General features: G+C 36.4%; 1 protein-coding gene across 1 annotated transcript in view; it reads right to left on the reverse strand.

Moving 5' to 3' along the window:
* Window positions 1-475: 475 nt before the first annotated feature.
* Window positions 476-20,598, reverse strand: part of LOC131680855 (uncharacterized) — a 54,545-nt gene continuing 34,422 nt past the window's right edge. The window contains exons 3-4 of the mRNA XM_058961568.1: window positions 13,005-13,207; window positions 476-597 (exon numbers count right to left, since the gene is read on the reverse strand). Coding sequence (XP_058817551.1) covers window positions 476-597; window positions 13,005-13,207 — 325 coding nt within the window. The remainder of the gene's footprint in view (window positions 598-13,004; window positions 13,208-20,598) is intronic.

The following is a 20,598-nucleotide window of genomic DNA, read 5'->3' on the forward strand; positions in this document are numbered from 1 at the left end:
TAGACTTAGACTCGCGTGGAGGCATGATACAGGAAACTTGTAAGAACTAAAGAGATTAAAAAAAAAACAAAGAAACGATATGCTGCCTCCTGAATCCGAACTCAGCTATAAGCTTCTACAGCTAAATTGAAACTTCAAACGGAACATGGCGTCTCCTTGCCATTATAATCCCTTTAGTGAAGACTATGTTATCTCACCGTTTGACGACCATAAGCTCGATCCCGTAGAATATTGTGCTATTTAGTTGGGATCGCCCGATGTTAAGTGCTCTTCTGCGGTTGTTTTTGGGGTGACGGATGCAGTGAGTCTATGTAAGTTTTCTGTCAAGGGTGATTTCGAGAATGACCGGTTCTTTCCGAAAGGGTACAATAGTGTCGTTAAGATGGATTGACCTGGAGTTGGCTAGGTGGTGAGTGCCGCAGCAGTGAGTGATAGCACATTTTCCGGCGTAGATGTTGAATACTGTGGCGAGTGCTCATCGGGCGACGGCGTTGACGACCGCCTGTAATTTTATCCCGGTACGCGTGATGGATTTCTCCAGGGCAACCAAGATTATGTCATGGGTGCAAGTGAACACGTAGATGTCTCCGGGTAGCTCTGTAATGAGAGAGTTAATCTAGGTGAGGAATAGTTTCACGGGGATATGGTGCCGCCTATGAAGACTCGGAAGCAGCGATTGGTGAGGTATTTGCAGAGCTTGGAAAACGAATCAGCTGAAAAAGAACGAACACTCTTCATTCGTTCTTCGCTTCACGAACATACACCACTGAGCTGCGGAGTTGACGGCTTTGGTTCACCACCACCGAAGCTGGTGAATCATTGCTGTTCTATAGTGTAGGTATATGAGCATAGCGTAATAGTACCCGTTGCTCATTCTCTCTCCCATTCGAAGAGATATCAACTGCTATGCATCATTCGTTCTCCATAGCAAGCTGTAGATAGGCACCCACATTCTCTTTGCTTGGTGGGTGCGAATGTAGGTACGAAAAATGATGCCGCCCAGCTGCCCCGGAGAACAGCGTTCATAACGAGAATGTGTTTGTTGTCTTTTATTATTTTTATTCGAGATAGGTACATGTTCTGTGCGCTTTTCATGTGCAATATTTTTTAGTTTTGTCTTCAACCTATTGAATCTGTCGAATTGTGAAAATACAAATAGGGTTAAGGGAACATGGGGAGACTTTACCAAGCACGAAATTCAACAATTATTAATAATGTGTTCCATTTGGTACTTAATTTTGTTTATATTTTTATATTTGTTTCGATCCCTTCAGCTAATTTTTCATCTTCTTCATTTCGTTTTTGATCTTGCTCCCTTACGCTTATATTTGAAACTTTACACGCGATTATCACGATATTTGCGGTGACTACGAGTGCCGAAAGAGTTTGCAACGGATTTCAAAACTTTATTTTTGCTTGTTCGTAATTTAACTGCCGTGTCCTTGAACGATTCCATTTTTTCGTCAAAATTTTCATATTAATGTTATGGATTTGTTAATAATTTTTTTAGGTAAAAATGGTGTTTTTTTGAGGAAAAATCGTTCCCGTTTCCAAAAAGAAGAGAATTTTTTTTTCAATCAATCGTTCAAGGACACCACAGATACACTAATGATTTTTATGGCTGATTTTGTGACACGTGAACCTGCAATGTAATCAGTACAGTTAATCCAAAAAAGCAATGCATTAAAAAAAATCAAAGCTCATGAAATACAATCGTTTTATATTTTTAACTAGTACTAAGAACCTCAACAATATGGGAAGAAAAGATAACAGCATGTTATATGCCATTGTTTTTTGTTCTGATATTTTAAAATTCGCTTGGTCAAGCTCCCCAAGCCTTGGTCAAGGCTCCCGCGGTGGGTAGACTTGACCAGAAAAAACGATCACAGAAAAACTTTGTAACTTTTGAAAAAGTAAATTATCAATTCTGAAAAAAAAATCATTAATACGCAGAATACTTTTGCATATTACATTTCAACGAGTTTTGGAAGACATTCAATTATTAAACCAAAAACAATTTGTCTTATGGAATACAATATATTTTTAAATATTCATAAGCCAGTCGTTGTTCAAGTTCAACTCAGGGGTTTTTTTAGTATTACACAGAACTAGAAAAATCGTAAAAATTTACGTGTTCTGCTCCTGACATATACGAGCATCAAAAATGTTTTAGATTTAATTTTAATTTCACATGACTATGAATTTCGTAAATCATGTTTGATTTAAATGTCAATGAATGCAATTTGTCAAATTGTGTCAAGTTTTTATTAACCAGTTGACAAATTTTGAATGATAGGATAGTAATGTTGATGGAATAGGAAAAAAATATAGTGTGATTTTTTTTTCATTTAAACAAAATTTGAAAACATTTTTGGTTGCCTGGTTACAATAAAAATCTCGGGTAACTTATGGCGTTTTCGTTTTTTTCTTGGTGCTACACCGGTGTAGTGCAAAGAAAGAGATAGACTGATTACACCCAAGTTTGAATGAGTGTAGCACTGACTACACCGGTGTAGTGCAGTGTTAAAAACGAATATGCCATTAGAATAAAGGCATTAAAGTCAACTGTCAAGATTCCTTTGGAGGATATTCCGAATAAAACTTTATTCGCCAAGCTCGGAATAATTGCAGCAAACTAATCTGTTCAGATCACTAAAGCATTAAAGCGGGATACTAATTTTTTCCAAAAGATTAAAAGGCATGTGTAATTTTGCTATTCCTGCTCAACTTTAGACGAAGCTCGAAGTATTTTTTTGATTATTAAATATTTCACAATATTCCGTACATTTTAAACACTCCGTTAGTAGGTATCCAATTTAATCAGGAGTCATAAATCTTGCTCATCGAATTTGTGGTTAATATTATATTTGTTAACATTTAACCTGTCTGTACAACATTTAGGAAAAGAATGTAGTACATCATAGTTTGAAACATATATTGTCCTTGTTAAATGCGAATAACTTATAACCAAGCTTATAACCACTTCGTTTTGGTTCACGATTATAAAATTCCAAATATTCGTAAGCTAGAGATACAATGTTAGAAAAAAAATGAACCTATATGTGTTGGCAGTGGCGTAGCCAGAAATTTGGTTTGGAGGGGGTTTCGATGAAAATCGCAAAGTTTTTGAAAAAATGCTAAAATTTAATATGAGTTTGATAAATTATTGAAAACTCAAAAACATAAGTAGTCTAACAGATGTCATTCCAGTCTACAAACAAGAAGGATCAACATGGAACAGTTTTCAAACCTCTATTGATTATTTTCTTGTATAATATGTCAATGAAGTCAAAAATTGCGATCTTTAAAAGTGGGATAAATGATCTAAAAAAATTTAAACGTTCAAGATCACCTAATATAATAATCCTTCACTTTGAAGGTTTGACAACTTTGGGAAGTTATCAACATAAAACAGCGCCTGCTTTGATATAGAAATTTTAGTGACTAACTCTCATAGAGGTAATTATGGTGAATTAATTTTTCAAAAATATTAAGAGACATGGTGCCTTCAGCAAAGTTTTTGATAATGTCATTTCAAACAATTTTGTTGAAAATATGAAGGCTACATGAATTCAACATATAGGGATTTAAATGGACTGGGCCTGCTATATTTCTTCTTAGTGAAGAAAAATTTAGGTGAAAACTATTTTTTTCTGCGCTACGGATAAAATTGTTTGAAACAATCATTGAGAGTTGAGAACACAAAACCTATAACTAAATTATGGATGGATGGAACTGAAACTTGCGTTTCGACTTCATCTCATCAGAATCCGACACTAACTTGGTGGGCGGACTAAGCTTGCGCCGAATTGATGCTAGCTCCTGAAAATGGAATCACTCTTTGTGTTTTTGAGTCCTTTTAATATCTGGGAATTATTTGTTTTATATCCAATTCCCTTATTTTTTTTGTAAGCTTCAAAGGCACCTTGAACGCAATGTGAATTTATTATTTAATTACCGCAGAAAAGATTTATCAAATACAGTAATTTCAGAATAGCTTGTTCTAAAGGTTTTCTACTACTATATTTCGATACTCTGAATATGTGGGATATTTATGTCTTTGACAAAGTTGTTTGAAATAGCACTTTCGAAAACTTTGCTGGAGACATTAAGTCTCGACCCAAATTTGGTTGAAGAGTAATTCTTGTCTATAATTAGTTCTAGGAGGATTAACCGTCAAAATTATTCTCTCAGCAGATGAACAGATTTACGTTTTGAAATTCTTCAATGTTACTTAACATCGAAATTTGGCAGTTTCGAATGAATGTGATCGTGTCCGTTAAAAATTTATCGAGCATTAATTTTACTTTTCTTTATTAGTCAACCTCACAACTTGCAGTACTAGTACGTAGCACACAAAATTTTAGTACGCCATTCATTGCATCCTGCTAAGAGGCTATTCATATAGTTGATAATACAACAAAAATCCAATGCTCATAAAACCGATCCTGACCTGCTAGAGACAAAATTACATCAGCTTTCAACTAGTTTCTGAAATGTTATTATTGTTGTTAACCATATTGAATTGTTGTCTAAACTCTACACAATCTAAAAAAATACATTTTCAGCAAATGTTGAAATGTATGTAAGTTTTCGGTAAACAAGCTTATGTTTTATATGCAATCAACCTATTCAAATTTAGATTCCCATTCGAAAAATTGTCTCTCATCCATATTTTGAAGCATCTTTCCAAAAATGAGCTCATAATAATTCAGACAGTTATTTAATTTTACATTGAAGTAATTTGACAACTATGGGATTTTGGCTAAGAGATAAGTTACAAGATCCCCTTCCCATAATTTTCCAAAAGTTCTCATGACGCTTTAAACACAGTTCTCAATGTAGTGATCAGAGAATATTTTTCCAAAAATATTTTGTGGAATATTAAATTAAATTCGTCGGCATCAATTTTTTTTCAATCCAATTAATTTTGGCTTGGGGGGGAGTTGCCTGGAATTCTTTGGGTAAAATGCGGAACGCTTCACGATTACTCTGTATCGTTCCAATTTTAGTATATGTACAGCCGAAGCTAGGACGTAATTAATAGTAGTTTTGAAGAAGATTTGTTTTATACCTCTGAAAAATATATAGCAGGTAAATTTCTTGTTTCATCATAAGGAATTCGTTCTTCTGGCTTCCATTTATACTAAAATGAAATTCGAAGACTTTTTTTTGTAAAACTATGTTATGTTAATCCGTAAATAATCAAAATTTTTAACTATCCGATATAATCAAAGCAAGGTAATAATTTCGTATTTCGTCATCATTTGACTGATACCAATAATGAAATCTAGTTGGGGCGTCGAGCGAATCAGTTGCACGCTCAAGAGTCAATAAGTTTCTTTTAGGCGAGATGAAAAAGATGAATTTATCTTTGCTCTCCGACTTATGTATTTTATCCAGATCAAGTGATGGAAGCTTTCGTTTCCAAAACAGTTTTTTAATAAAATTTCACAATACATTAATTTCGATCAGCCCAACAAACTGATTGTTGCACGGAACAAAATCCGTTCATAAATTCATGACCAAAAAATCCCGATATGCGAAAATTGTGACCAAGTTCCCGAAATTATGGATAATCAACCCCGTATTCATGAAACTACGTGTTTTAAATAACCAGTTCGCGCAAAAATGTACATAGAGTTATATTGCAATGTTTGGTTGGGTTACTGTACTGCCGTTCTAGGCATAATTGTCCCATGTATATAGGGAATCCCATAGAACATGGGACAAATATGCTTATAACGGCAGTGTAATTGTTCCCTGAACATTTTTAATTTTTGTTATGATTCTTGTTTATACTTTGGGAATGCGCCGGTTTGTAGTATATCAATTAAAACGATGTTCATGTTTTCAGGAGCTTAGTCGCGATTTTCGTTATTTTTCATGACGTTACTGCGATATTTTGTTCATGAGTTTACAATCAGTATTTTTTCAGGCTACTCTGTACGATTTATGTTCACGATTTCAGGGCGTTAGTCACAATATTCGTAATTTATATTGACGTTTTCGTGATATTCACGAGTTTCGGGTTGGACTTTTCTGGCAGTGACTTATGTTCATGATTTCAGATTCTCAGTCAAGATTAACGTAATCTTTGATCACGTTATTGTGATATTTTAGTCACAAATAGAGACTTGTGTTCATGATTTGAGGAATATAGTCACGATTTTTGATATTTTATTCACGAGTAGTGCAATTTATGTTCATAGTTTCAGAATATTAGTCACGATTTTCGTAATTTATATGCACGTTATCGTGATATTTTATTCTTGAGCTCACGTTTGAATAGGACACGTGTAGTAATGTGACTCAAGTCCATGATTAATTAAACGAATTTCGCGCTAACTCGAACAAATGTTGGCAGCACCCTCTCAGATTTTAATGAAACTTTCTGTATATGAGAACTTTGTCACAAAAAGCCACTTTGCTTACTTTGTTTTTCCAAAAATGATCTAGACTGTCTTTTTAATAGGGTCAAACTTTTGTACCACTTTTTTTCAAATGGCTGTAGTCTAAAAATGACAAATCTTACAAAAAAAATTGTGGGAGTGATTTTCACAAAATTAGTCAAAATTTTGAATAAAAATATTGAAAAAATTCTTCATCGACTCCTACACTGAAAAAATTCGATTTTAAAAATTTAAAGTCGATTTACAAAAAAAAAAACTTTTTTGATTTGGATGAAATTTTGTTCCAAGATAGTTAATTATGAACCTACCGTCAAAATTTCAAAATTTGGGCACTTTCAGGGAAAAAAAGTAATTTGAAAAAAAAAAACTTTTCTTCGTCCAAACTGAATTTTTTTTCAGTATATTTTTATCGAAAACTAAAGCAATGAAAGTCATAATCATCTCAGAATCCATTTTCCCAACTCCTAGTTGCCTGATACATACAAAAAGTATCAGTAACGAATTGGGCAGAGGAATCTGTTCGGTTGTCGGCACAGTTTTGCTTTTGGCTCACAACATTACTCCAATTGATCATAACAGTTTTTGCAACCGGCTTTCATTGCTTTAGTTTTCGATAAAAATACACTGAAAAAAAATTCAGTTTGGACGAAGAAAAGTTTTTTTTTCAAATTACTTTTTTTCCCTGAAAGTGCCCAAATTTTGAAATTTTGACGGTAGGTAGGGAACATAATTAACTATCTTGGAACAAAATTTCATCCAAATCAAGTTTTTTTTTTTGTAAATCGACTTTAAATTTTTAAAATCGAATTTTTTCAGTGTAGGAGTCGATGAAGAATTTTTTCAATATTTTTATTCAAAATTTTGACTAATTTTGTGAAAATCACTCCCACATTTTTTTTTGTAAGATTTGTCATTTTTAGACTACAGCTATTTGAAAAAAAAAGTGGTACAAAAGTTTGACCCTTTTAAAAAGACAGTCTAGATCATTTTTGGAAAAACAAAGTAAGCAAAGTGGCTTTTTGTGACAAAGTTCTCATATACAGAAAGTTTCATTAAAATCTGAGAGGGTGCTGCCAACATTTGTTCGAGTTAGCGCGAAATTCGTTTAATTAATCATGGACTTGAGTCACATTACTATACGTGTCCTGTTCTTAGACATAAATGGAGCATTCGACTCTGTTTCCATTGATGTTCTCTCAGAGTGCCGACAACCGACCATGTTTGGGTGCCGACAACCGAATTTAATAACCTTTTTGAAAACTGATAAAAAAAAAATTTGGAGCCATTCAATGTTAAATCACAAAATAGAACAAATTCACATCGTAAATATTCAATGTGCATACTTTTTTGATCGATTTACTTCTTTCTATAACACTAAGCAAATCATAAAAAAAAACTTTTAAGTAGAGTTGTTGTTCAAAAAATATTTTGGATGTAGAACAGAATCTTCGAGTCTGTTTGTTTCAACAATCGGCACAAAAAGATCGTGCTAATATAACACACAAATCATATTTATCAGAATGTCCATGTCTGGTTTCTGTCAAAAGCTACATAGGGGTGCCGACAACCGACCAGTGCCGGCAACTGAGCACTTTCCCCTATATATTCATAACAAAATTGAATGAAGACTGAAAGACTGGAAGATTGGACGACTGGAAGACTGCAGTTCATTTGTTTATCTCAAAAATGATAAATTTTATGAAACAAGTGACAAACTTTTCTAAAATTTATTTTTTGTCTGATAGAGCAGCAGCACAATACAAAAATCAGAAAAACTTCGCAAGCTTGTGTAGATTCCAGTCAAAGTATGAATTTTTTGCAAAATCCCATGGAAAAGGAGCCTGGTGGCACTCTCAAGCGAATGGCAAAAGGAACCAGTCCGGCTCGCGACTGTGAAAATACCACAACTCCCTGAATGTTATGTAACTTAGAAATTGAACAAACTGATAAAAATATCAAAAATTAAATTTCTGCTACATATCCACTGAACACTAGAACAATATGTCAGAAGAACTCGAAGAACTGTATAATAACTGTATTATAACGCCAAAACAATATCTGGCGCTCAGAAATTCCACAGTTTTGTGCCTATTCCTGGTGGCAAAGTAGAAGCGAAAAGGTATGCTAATTCAGAAGATGAACCAAAAATATTTTCCTTGCATAGAAAAAATACAAAATAGCATGCATGAAGATAGTTTTAAGACAAATGTTATATATAAAAATAAATAAATGATTATGTAAAATTCAATACATAATGTTGTGGTGGTTATTTCTTTCCCTGATCTTTCCTCAGAATTAAGCAAGAAAATAAAGAAGTAATAATGGAATATTTGTTTAATGACATAAACATTGGGACAACCTTTTTGGGACAAACATATCAAGAAAGTTTGAATTTACGTAAAGGCATAAAGCAATGATTTCATTCAGTCTTCCCATGAACATCGACAAGTTTGCACCCGTGTACAAAATTTCGTGCACGCGTTAAACCTCAAACTTTCTTTGCCTTTGTGTACAGGCTCGCCTCGAACACCGAACCCAAGCGAACGATATGCAAACTTAGGTTTAAACACCGTGTAGGTACACCTTGTGCGTACATAAGAAAGGCACAAACAAAACAGAATGAGTCAATGCTAGTGATGATGAGTGAGAGAAAGAGAAAACTAGTATCAAGAACCTGTGTGTACGAACACCGCGTACGTATATCGTCGCTGTTGTGCTATCTTATGACAAACGCCATTTTGGGGTGAACTGAGTTAGATATGCCACATTACTCGTCTAACGAATCTCTACAAGATGGCGTTTCCAGAATTTTAAAATTATGCTTGGTTACTGAAATACAGCGAGAAAAGTGATAAAAAAATTGTGAGTTTTTTGCTTCAAATCATTATATCTTGAGATTGGCTCAAGTTATAATCAAATTTTAGTTGCTTTTATGTGTAAAAATGTCGTAGGAACACAATGGCATAATAATTTTCAAAAGAAAAATGCATGTATTGGGAGAGAAACGCAATTTTAGCTTTAAACTGGAAATATTGCCTATTTGGCAACACTGTAACTAAAAATAACTATTTTTTCTAGATTCCCTGACTCATTTCCTTCAAAATGCATCTAACCGATTGTTTATAGACCAAATGAAGCCAATGATATGAATAAAATTTAATAATTGGTGATTTTTTTCTTTGGAAAATTTTCCATGCACGATTATGACACGTCATACAAATTTTTTCATCAATACACACCTATGGCACGTGTGAGTGCGACTTTTGTTTATATTTTTAGTGAAAACTCGCAACATAGTCAACCGATCTTCGTAATATTTGAGAGATTAGTACAGAATAGGTAGAAGCATCAATTGTCTTCTCTGAATTGTTTCTACCATTTATAAGTTTCATGATATTCAAACTCAAACTTTAAAAATCGTTTTTCTCGAAATGTGCAAAATGGCGCTTGTCATAAGATAGTACAACAGCGACGATATGGGGTTCGATTGTGCAGACGAACATGTGCTCGTGTTTTGGTACGCATTAGCGCGTTCGAGTTTGCACACGAAAAGGTGGTGTAGGATGAGCACAGAACTAGAACGAACATGGTGTTCGATGTTCATTTGGGAAGACTGATTTCATTACATCACACTTATAATATTTTGGTAGTACATTTTTCATTGAAATAAACAATCATAAGTTTATAAAAATATACTGATATTTGGTGGAGTTATGGCTTTTTCCCCGAATCCCTTTTTTATTTAAGAAGTGTGCGGTGATCACGGTTTAAGACCAATAGATTATTTAAAATACCAAAACTTAAAAGTGCTTGAAATTTTGACGGTAGGTAGGGAACATAATTACCTATCTTGGAACAAAATTTCATCCAAATCAAAAATGGGGTTTTTTGTAATTCGACTTTAAATTTTTAAAATCGATTTTTTTCAGTGTAGGAGTCGATGAAGATTTTTTTCAAAATTTTTATTCAAAAATTTGGCTAATTTTGTGAAAATAACTCCTACAACATTTTTTATAGGATTTGTCACTTTTAGACTACAACCATTTAAAAAAAATTGGTAAAAAATGTGTTTGCCCCGTTTTAAAAAACAGTCTAGATCATTTTTGGAAAAGCAAAGTATGCAAAGTGGCTTTTTGTGACAAAGTCTTCATGTGCAAAAAGTTTCATTAAAATCTGAGAGGGTGCTGCCAACTCCGAATACGATTTGACGCGAAATTCGTCATTAATAGCTGATTTTCTACTCGGAGTAGCGTGACAATATGATTTGGTTCAGAAAAGCGTAACTGATTCGCGGTATCTTATTTTGTGAACTACATCACGAACACGATTTGTGGCTCTATAATATATTTTTGAGGCTCGGCGCAGTTTTCGTTTTCTGTCTGGACGTCACATTGCACCTTATCAAATGAATAACGATGCTCGAGGTCCTAATAGTTTTCTTATATCAGCAGCTCGCTCCTATTACTAGTCGCTAGAAGCTGAACACAACTTATTTCATGAAAAACAACATATTTCATGAAAAAAACCAAAATTCTGTGAAATAGTTCACATGAAAATTTTAAGACCATGTGAAGAGTTGCATGAAATTGAAAATGATTACGGATGTCTTCTAAATATCACAAGCGCTTAAGATAGATCGTGAATCATGTACTTGAGAAGCATGAATCCAGTTGACGATTCCATGAATAATATTTTATGATTTTGTGAACTATTTCACGAGCACGAATGGTAAGTCGTGAAAATTATACTAGGAATCATGAATCATGAACACTTGAACGATATTTTATAACTGTGTGAGCTATTTCATGGGCTCATGGTCAGGTGTGGTTATTCTAGGATTCGTGAATCAGTTTACGTTTCCATGAATAGGATTTCACGAATTTGTGAACTTTTTCACGAGCACGAATGGTCAGTCGATAGGCACCATGAATCAGTTCACGTATACATGAGAAATATTTTTCGATTTGTGAACTATTGAACGAGCTCTAATGGTAAGTCGTGACTAGCTCACGTACACATAAAAAATTATTTCATGGTTTTGTAAACTATTTCATGAGCATGAATGGTGAGTTGTGAATCATTCGCTAGAGAGCATGAATTGTATGTAGTTCACGTATACAGAATTAAAATTTTATGGTTTTGTGAACTATTTCACCAGCACGGATATTGAATCGTGACTAATATATTAGGAATCATGAACTAGTTCACGATGATTGAAAAGATTCATGAATAATACGCCGGCTTTGTGGAACAGTTCACAAGAAAATGTTTTGATTTTGTGAACTGCTTCACAACCACGAAAGCTAGATCATGTGCAAGATGTAATAAATCATGTGATGTAATGTAATAAATATAAAACACATAATTTTTGTTCATGGTCCTGCTTTCATAACGTAAAAACACGATTGTTCCAGAATTCATGGGACCTTCTTCACAATTTTGGGAATAATTTTTTTCCAGCCATACTATTTCGCCATTCACCTCTGATACAGAGATACTATCCCTTACCTCCTCGCGGTGTCAACCGGAGTACAGGCTACATTATGCAGTTTTTGCTTAAACTAGGGACTTGGTCGAATTCTATTCTCAACCGCTGTCAGTTCATTCACTTCGACAGGTTTACGGATTGGAATCTGTCTCAGTTTCGCTTCGAGCGGGAGTGGCATGGATCTGTGGTCGTATGCTGACAGTGAAGGAGGACAAACGGCGCGCGCGTGAAGCACCGTGCTTCGCAACGATTTTGGAAACATTTTTGTTTTCCGTGTGTGTTCTCTGTTGGAAACAAAAAACAATTTGTGATTACTACGCGAAAATATATCTCAAAACCACCAATTAAAAAAAAATAGAAATGAGTGTCGCTTACCTGTACCGCACAAGTGATTTCAAACTACATTCATTCTAGAATTTTCACAAATAAATTATGTCACCCTTCCAAAAACAACCCCACACAAAGAACCCCCGACGAATGTTCGTGGAAACTACAACCGAAAGAGCAGAAAAGAAAACCGAAACTACGATTCGAATTTCGATTATACCACACCGATTGCGACTGCCAGCTCTTCTAGCGGTAAGCGAAAAATGCGCACACCAAAAACGATAAATGTTTAAACGAATAATAGAGCCCCTCCCGGGCAATGTAATGCCTTACGATGGTGATATACGGCGGACGGCGAATTTCCCTTCGGAAAACGGAAACATATGTTTAACCCACCATCCGTGAAAATCTTTGAATAACTTCCCACGCTCTGGTGACTGCGATTCTGCAAAAAAAGCGTTTATACACCCAAAGTAGGCGTTGCTTTATTTTGATGCATTTGCTGCATCAAATTCGTCATTATGCGAATCACGCAATAACGTATACCATATAACATGGAATTGAAACGAGGTAAAGTTATCTGGATTTGACCGGTAAATTATTCGCTAGTCAAAATAACTTGATTCCGATTTTGATTGCAGATCGAGTGTACATTTCGTACCAACTACTAATTCTCCTTCACTCGCCTTCAGCTTGATTGTGATACGTTTACTGATATTTCAAACTTGAAACATTTTCTTGCCCGACCGGTTCAGTTTGTGGGTGTATGTACTTACTTATCACGGACAGCTGCACCCGGGTGTTCCGGGTGGGGCTCTTGTGGAAATCCACCCGGCACCGGTACACCCCACTGTCGGAGCTTTTGGTCTGCCGGATCTCCAACGTTGCCGGCAGCCGATTCGGGTAGAAGCTGGCCCTTCCATCGAACGACGAATTGGAACTCCGGTGCGATCCTTCACGGGTATCTCGGGCATCGAAACTGCAAGAGAACAAAGAAAGGAAGCTGCTGTAAGTAAAGGTCATTTAAATTTAAAAACATATTTTCTTTCTAAACAAAAACACGAAAGACCCCATCTCATCCAATAATGAACTCATTTATTCACCATTCCGTTCTCATTTACTCCCGAAGGACTTCGTCGAAGCCGGGCTAAGACCGACGATTCACGTCAGTTCGTGCAGTTGGTAGTCTTAGCAGCAGCAGCAGCCAGCAGGGCTTGCCTTTCACCAACCGGGGAGAACACAAGACGCAGTGCTCATTTTGAATTACTTTCTCATTAAAAGCTAATCAAAACGCAAATTGAAAATAATGAAAGCGACTTTGCGGTGGCTGGCTGGCTGACTGACTGACGGCGGAAGGCGAACATTCTTTACGGACAAACTCTGGCTCCTACATCCATGCCGGTGTACGTGCGGTTATACTTGCTTGCCTACCCGAACGGATCAAGTCCGTCCTTGCTGTGCTCGGAGAAAAAACGGAGGAACGGAAAGCAGAAGGAATTTATAACACAATCAAATCAAGCTATGAAGTAACTTCGTTTCCGAAGGATTGTGTTGAGTGAAAAAAACAAGAATAGAAGAACTATGTGGTGAGACTCAGCCACAAATGAGAAAATGTACTTTTTAACTAAATAGAAATGTCTCAACTAATAATATGTGAACGAGAATAGATCTGATTCGACTCAGGTGCAAGTTTGGAATGCACCCAACTACATAGATTAAAGATAAATGAGAAAATTTAATTTACATAATATTTTAAACAATTTAACTCAGAAACGACTTTTATTGAAATTGCAGTGAAAACTGCTTTTCTTGAAACAACATAATGGCGTTTTTTCTCTGGCAATTACGATCCATCCATCACCATTCGCCACGTGAGCCATTCCATTCTATCGGGCGGGGGAGGGTGAGTGGTAACAAGTATAAGTTTCTACTCAGTAAATTGCATCATCTTTGTACCCTTATGTAGGGTAAAAGTGTGTAGTACGTCCTCCTATATTTTAATGAAACTTACACTATTTATTTGTAGTGTTAAATCGTGTTATACTACTATTAAGTTTGACAGGTATCACGTTGCAGCATATCAAACACAGGAGTGTCAAAAATACTATTTTACGGTAGCATTTTAATAAATGAATGAATGAATGAGTCAGGCTAAAAATGCGTTTCAGTTGGAATGACCACCCCTTTTGTCAGCGCAACAGTGGGGAACCAACAATTGATACTGCAGCTTTGGATCCACGACAAACAATAACAAGCATTGAGGAAGCCCCCGTGCCTCCCGACCCCTATACGCATACCGCTAACATCCTTCTATATAATCGTTCCGGTTCTGAGGTCGGTGCTGTACCTGATGATTTTTTGCATTCCAGAAGCGCTGCTTGAAGCAGTCTCCGGATATACTACCAAAATGTACGTGGATTAAGGACCAAAGTAGATGCATTTTTTCTGGCTATTTAGGAAGCTGAGTCCTAACGGGAATTTGCCTACCCGAGCTCTCTCAAACGAGCGCGATCAGGCACCCTTCGAAAGTACAGTAATGACCCGTTTTTATCAACCAACCGAAAAATTTTGGTTCATAAAACGGGGAAGTTGATAAAATCGGGATTTTTTTAACTTCCTTTGTCCATTCTACATAATTAGAAGCTACCTGAGAATAATCTTAAGTGCTTAGTTTGAAGAAAAATTAAACCTAATGACCTACCAGTGCAAAAAATCGTTTTTAACCGAACTTTCCAACAGTTGTTTAATCCAACTTCCAAGCATAGGATCGATCTTGAATTTTACAGATATGTTGCTTCTATGTTCTAAAACTGACAACTATGAAAAACGTGATCGAAGATGAAGATTAAATTAGCGATCTGGAGAGAAACGGTGGATATAATATAGCTTTATCGTCTTAAATCACGTTCATATTCAACGTTTCAAATGTAATTAGTCCAGTTTTTCATTAGAAAAAATCAGTTTACGGAAAAGTTTACAACAAACACTCAGTGGGAATATCTGATAGAAATCAGAAAATTCTGAGCATATTGGTCCAGCCATCATGATGTTGTTTATTCATTTTGTTTAAGAAAGTTCGCTAAAAGCTTTCTGGTTAAGCGGGTGACTTCAAGTTTTACTAAAATCAGAAATGGATGAGTGCGCCATGTTTTAAGTTTTCGGAAGCGACGACAGTGTTGAATAGTTTGACAGGATCGATCTCACTATTGTAGTTAATAATACCGTACCCATACAGATAAAAAATTTCATGTAAAATAATGCTAGCTATACTGCACATAAAGGGAACGCAACCAATAGTGTAAAATTATGCGTGTGATTAATTTTACATTGGCCACAAATCGTGCTATAAATAACTTGCCTATGTGTAGGTGACCGTACCGACATAAAAAAAAATCCCCGTAAAATAACACCAAGACTTGACCGACAATCGTTGATTCGCCAAAGACACCCCCTTACTGACTGAGCTAAAGCGACACATAACAACGTGACTGCAAAGTGGCATACATGAGTTTCGCTTGAGCGTGAACGATCCAAGCGCATTTAGCTGCGGCTTGTGCATGTATGGGTACAACGCAGTTAGTTTTTCATTCTGCTCAATACCTTTTCGTATAAAATTGTGTAAAAATAAAATATTTTGGCTAAACGTTGAATGAATAGCGCGCAAGTCTCGAGCAGAATAATGTAAATTCCCAAAGGAAAATACAGCTTTGCATGATTTTCTGGATTCATTCTATGTGCATGAAATATAGCATAAATTTATTAATTTATTAATTACACGAATAGTTTTTCTGCGATATTAAGAAATACGCTTAAGTTAATTTTCATATTTTTTGCTGTGCATGTCTTAGTTAATGAATGAAACTTTTTCGTTCCGCAAACTTAATATTTACTTTTTTGGTTATTTTATCAGTGGGCAGTTATGCGTAGAATTTCGGCAATGGGAGAAACAGGTTTGATATTTTTTAGAGTTTTTTCGTCATCAATCAATACTTCGTATCGGATATCAAAGAGTTTGGAACTGGTACACGTATTTTTTATGGAGCTGGGCGATTTGAGCCTGGGTCTGTGGCTTTCGACTGGTATGACCTATTCTTGTTGGTTCGGACTGGTTGGTATGTTCCTACTTACAAATGAATAGATCAATTCGCTTGAATGACATAGTAGATAACAACAGAGAACAGGTGCAAGACTGATTCAATTCGAAGTTTGTTTAGTGATGACTCGAGATCGTTTTATTGGAACAGATAAAATAGAGAACAGACATCGCAGTCACTGTGACAAATATGCACTAAATTATATCCACGGGAACGGAGCCCTTGTCTATATATACGGGGATTATGGTAACGTGGCAGCTTTCGTCAGGCCCGATTAGAGGGGGAGGCAGCCAGGGCAATTGCCCTGGGGCCCGGGTCGTATTTGGGGGCCCGCGATTTTACCCGGAAGATGCACACGTCCGGTATTCGTAGAAGAGCAATACAAATAGCAATAGTAATTTCTTTGTAACCATACGCATTATTAAATTGTTATATGAAAAAAATGGAAACTTTATTTGATAGTTGACATTTGTTAAAAAAAACGTTCTTAAGGGAGTTGTCTACTTTGTGTACAAGTTTTAAAAACGAGTTTTTTTTAATCGACGTAATACACCAAAAAATATTGAGAAGCCAATTTAAAGTATTTTCGAAGAAAACAATAGAGCGTCATACCGAAATGCGACCGCCCACACAAACGCATCCGTCCTCTACGTTCGTTTCTTCACTGGTGGTGTCGGTTGTTGGCATGGAGATACTGGGCGTGATTGTTGTTGAGTGAATATTTGTTCCTGTCCGTACATATTGGTTTTGTAGCTAAAGATGGCCAATATTTACATCCTGCAATTTCACCATATTAGACATAGCGTGATAATTATGTTGCAGACCATCATTCAAGCAGAAGTGTTTGTTTCGCGAAACGAAATATATCCGCTCACTGTTAATACAAAAATTCTAGTTTCTTCCGGGGGTTGGAAGTATTATTCCTGCTATTGTAGCATCTGCAGATCGTTTAGCATCCTTCCGGGGGTGCAGAATTCTCTGTTTCATTTATTTTGTGTCGTTGCCCAGGTAACCATTAGCACTAATTTAAAACTCTAGATAAGATATTTCCATTGCTAACAAGCCGTATACAAGTATTGTTAATGCCTCAATGCACCTAAAATGTAAAGCATTAAATCTAGCACTATATCAACATACAGAACACAGGCATCGTGCAAAAAAGTTTTTGAAGATAAATGCTATGAAGCTTTTATAGACAACTCTAAGTACTAATATAGAATCTTCTTATAGTGCTTTGAGACACCGAACAATAACAAATATACATATGCGCTCCAATAGTCACCTAAACTCGTAAACCTTCAAGTAATAAATGATGATGCAATAAACTTAACATCAAAATGCAAATTCTGCACGATTTTTCGAAAAAATACAAATGCAAATATAATCCACAATAGACGTTTGCATAATTTAAACCGAACATCTAGGTAGAAACAGAATAAAAACCTATTTTAACCCACCTAGCGGTGCAATTGTGCCTTTCTCAATCATGAATCACGAGAATGTGTGCGTTGTTTATATTCATTAAAAGCTTTTAAATGCATATATTACATTTTATTATTATACATCACATGACAACTATATACAGGAAAATAAATCATTATTCGAGTTCTAAAATTTTGAAAAAGAAAAAACAGCCTCGGTAATATTGAACTGAAAAAAGGTGCAAAATCGGCAAAGTCTCAAAAAGTCGATTTTTATAAAAAAAAAATTTTTTCGAAATAACATAAAATCTCGACGTTTCATGCATTTTAAAGATGTTTGGCATCAAAAATACGAATTCGATTTCTGAAATTTCATGAGGTCCCCCCTTTGAAAAAAAATTTGAGTTCCGGCTAATATGGGAATTTCATGTGTGACCGGACCGTTCAGTCTATATTTCCGGAACCATACAAGCGGTCCGTGCGAAATTTTACTGACATCTGTGGGGATAATATAGCTATCATTTGGGACTAAGTTTGTGAAAATCGGCCTAACCATTTCCGGGAAACTGATGTGAGTTCGTAAATTTTGAAAGATGGCCGCTTTTCCCGGGCACTTCCGGAACCGTCTATGGTGGTCAATGTAGTCAACGAAAGTTTGGTTGGCCGTCGGTGACCTAGAACAGCAAATGTAAGTTGTTTGAGAGACATTCTAGCGAAATTTTTACCTTTTTTGCTTTCATCGGAGTATCGGTTTGAATCACAATTTGCTATGTGATCGCACGCCACAACCTGTAACTCCGGAACCGGAAGTCGGATCGGGATGAAATTAAATAGCCATTTACGGGGACGCAATACCTTTCATTTGAGGCCAAGTTTAGTCGAATCTGTCTAGCCATCTCCGAGAAACCGATGTGACTGTTATTCTGAATTTAGATACTTCCGCCGGGGCTTCCGGAACCGAGGATGGTGGCCAATGTGGCCAAATAGACTTTGAATGGATGTTAGTGACCTAACACTACAAATCGAAGCAATTGTGGTCATATTTTGGAAAAATTTTCACCTTTATACATTCATTGCAGAATTTATTAAAATCGACATTTTCTGCGTGTTCGTACTCATCACCCTGTAATTCCGGAACCGGAAGTCGGATCCATTAGAAATTCAATAGCAGCCTATGGGAACGTTGCACCTTTCATTTGAGACTAAGTTTGTCAAAATCGGTTCAGCCATCTCTGAGAAAAATGAGTGACATTTTTGGTCACATACACACACACATACACACACACATACATACATACACACACAGACATTTGCTGAACTCGACGAACTGAATCGAATGGTATATGTCACTCGGCCCTCCGGGCCTCCGTTAAAAAGTCGGTTTTCAGAGCAATTGCAATACCTTTCTATTGAGAAAGGCAACAAGTATACATGCAAATTTTCCCATCCGATTTCTATAGGCACTAAATCATCAATTTAAACAGTCGGCATGTCAAACAAAAGAAGAGAGGAAGGGTACGTTATTGAAAGTTATTTTTTTTTCTTTTGTTGTGTCGATAAAGAAGAGAAGAGTTATTTTTCAAAAACACGGCTCTATGTTAACATTGCTGACAGCCACTAAGGTGCTTCTGAACTAGCTCTATTCTGGCACACTATTTCGCCTTTTCCGACACTAAGTGTGCTTTATCGATCTCTATAGAACTATGAATCCGTAAAGAATATGTTTTGTATGCGAATATAGAACATATCCAAAGCCATTAAATAATGCTTCGTGGTCTCTTGGGTATATTCATTACTCCTAACTTTACCACTTCCTCAATGCCATTTGAACTAGATGCTACTGATTCATGATTCCCGAGTACCTGCAAATTGAAAAACTCGAAGCTATGGTAATTTTACCCGATTTGGATACCACAGAATAGGAAGCTGTCGAAATTCGAAAAGGACTCACGAGTTTCCCATGGCTGAAGAGGTACTAACTCATATTAGAGGGCTTAGGTTTCAAAGGGCCCGGCAATAATACAAGCCTTGGGGCCCGACGCGGCTCTCGACGGCCCTGGTTGTAGTACTACGATATGAATGTAAATAATATCGAGCGGCCCCTCGAAATACTGGTCCGCTCAGCATAGGTAAAAGCTTCTGTAATTTCTCCCGAAATGTGAATGAGAATGAGTGGTTGGTTGGAGTTCCTTCGAATGAACTGTCAGATGAGTGGTTGAGCACCCACCGGATCCAGTCGTCGTTGGAGCCGAGTTACTTTTGGCGGGTGGTCGCGACGCAGGCGTCGCCCCACTATTGAGATAACCCTTTCTGCGACATTTAACCACAGAATTAGCTATAGTGGAGGGGAAACTGTTTGTCTCTGGGTTTTGAAAGTCATTCGGCAGGACCCGGGGTTTGGTGGTAGAATATCGAGGTCTGGGGATATTCAAAATAAATTGAAGCCGTATACAAAAAGGCTTCGAGGAAACTGCGTAATTTCGTGAACGATTGCGTAGTTCCCGTCACGAAGATATGGCTCATGCTTTAAACTGAGGACTCCAAAGATCTGATTTTTCACTTTGTTCTGGATCGTGGAAGAGGCAGGAGTGGTTTAGTTTTTTCTCGCGCCTCGGTTTGGTTTTATAGGTAAAAGATAAAAAATCGTGAGATTCTCTATATCAGTTTTGCCAGTAACTAGTTTTCCCTTCCCAGTTCTAACTCGCACAAGTTAAGTGGCTTCCCGCATATCGAAGCAGAAGTTTAGAGTCGGTACTCCCGAATTAAGGTAAGGTACAAATGGTGGCCAGTGCAGTGCGTGCTCTAATTCCAACTTGTCGTTGGATGCGTGTTTTTCGTGCAGGTTTGAAGCTGCA

This window comes from Topomyia yanbarensis, chromosome 2, assembly GCF_030247195.1.
Source record: "Topomyia yanbarensis strain Yona2022 chromosome 2, ASM3024719v1, whole genome shotgun sequence".
Taxonomy (NCBI): domain Eukaryota; kingdom Metazoa; phylum Arthropoda; class Insecta; order Diptera; family Culicidae; genus Topomyia; species Topomyia yanbarensis.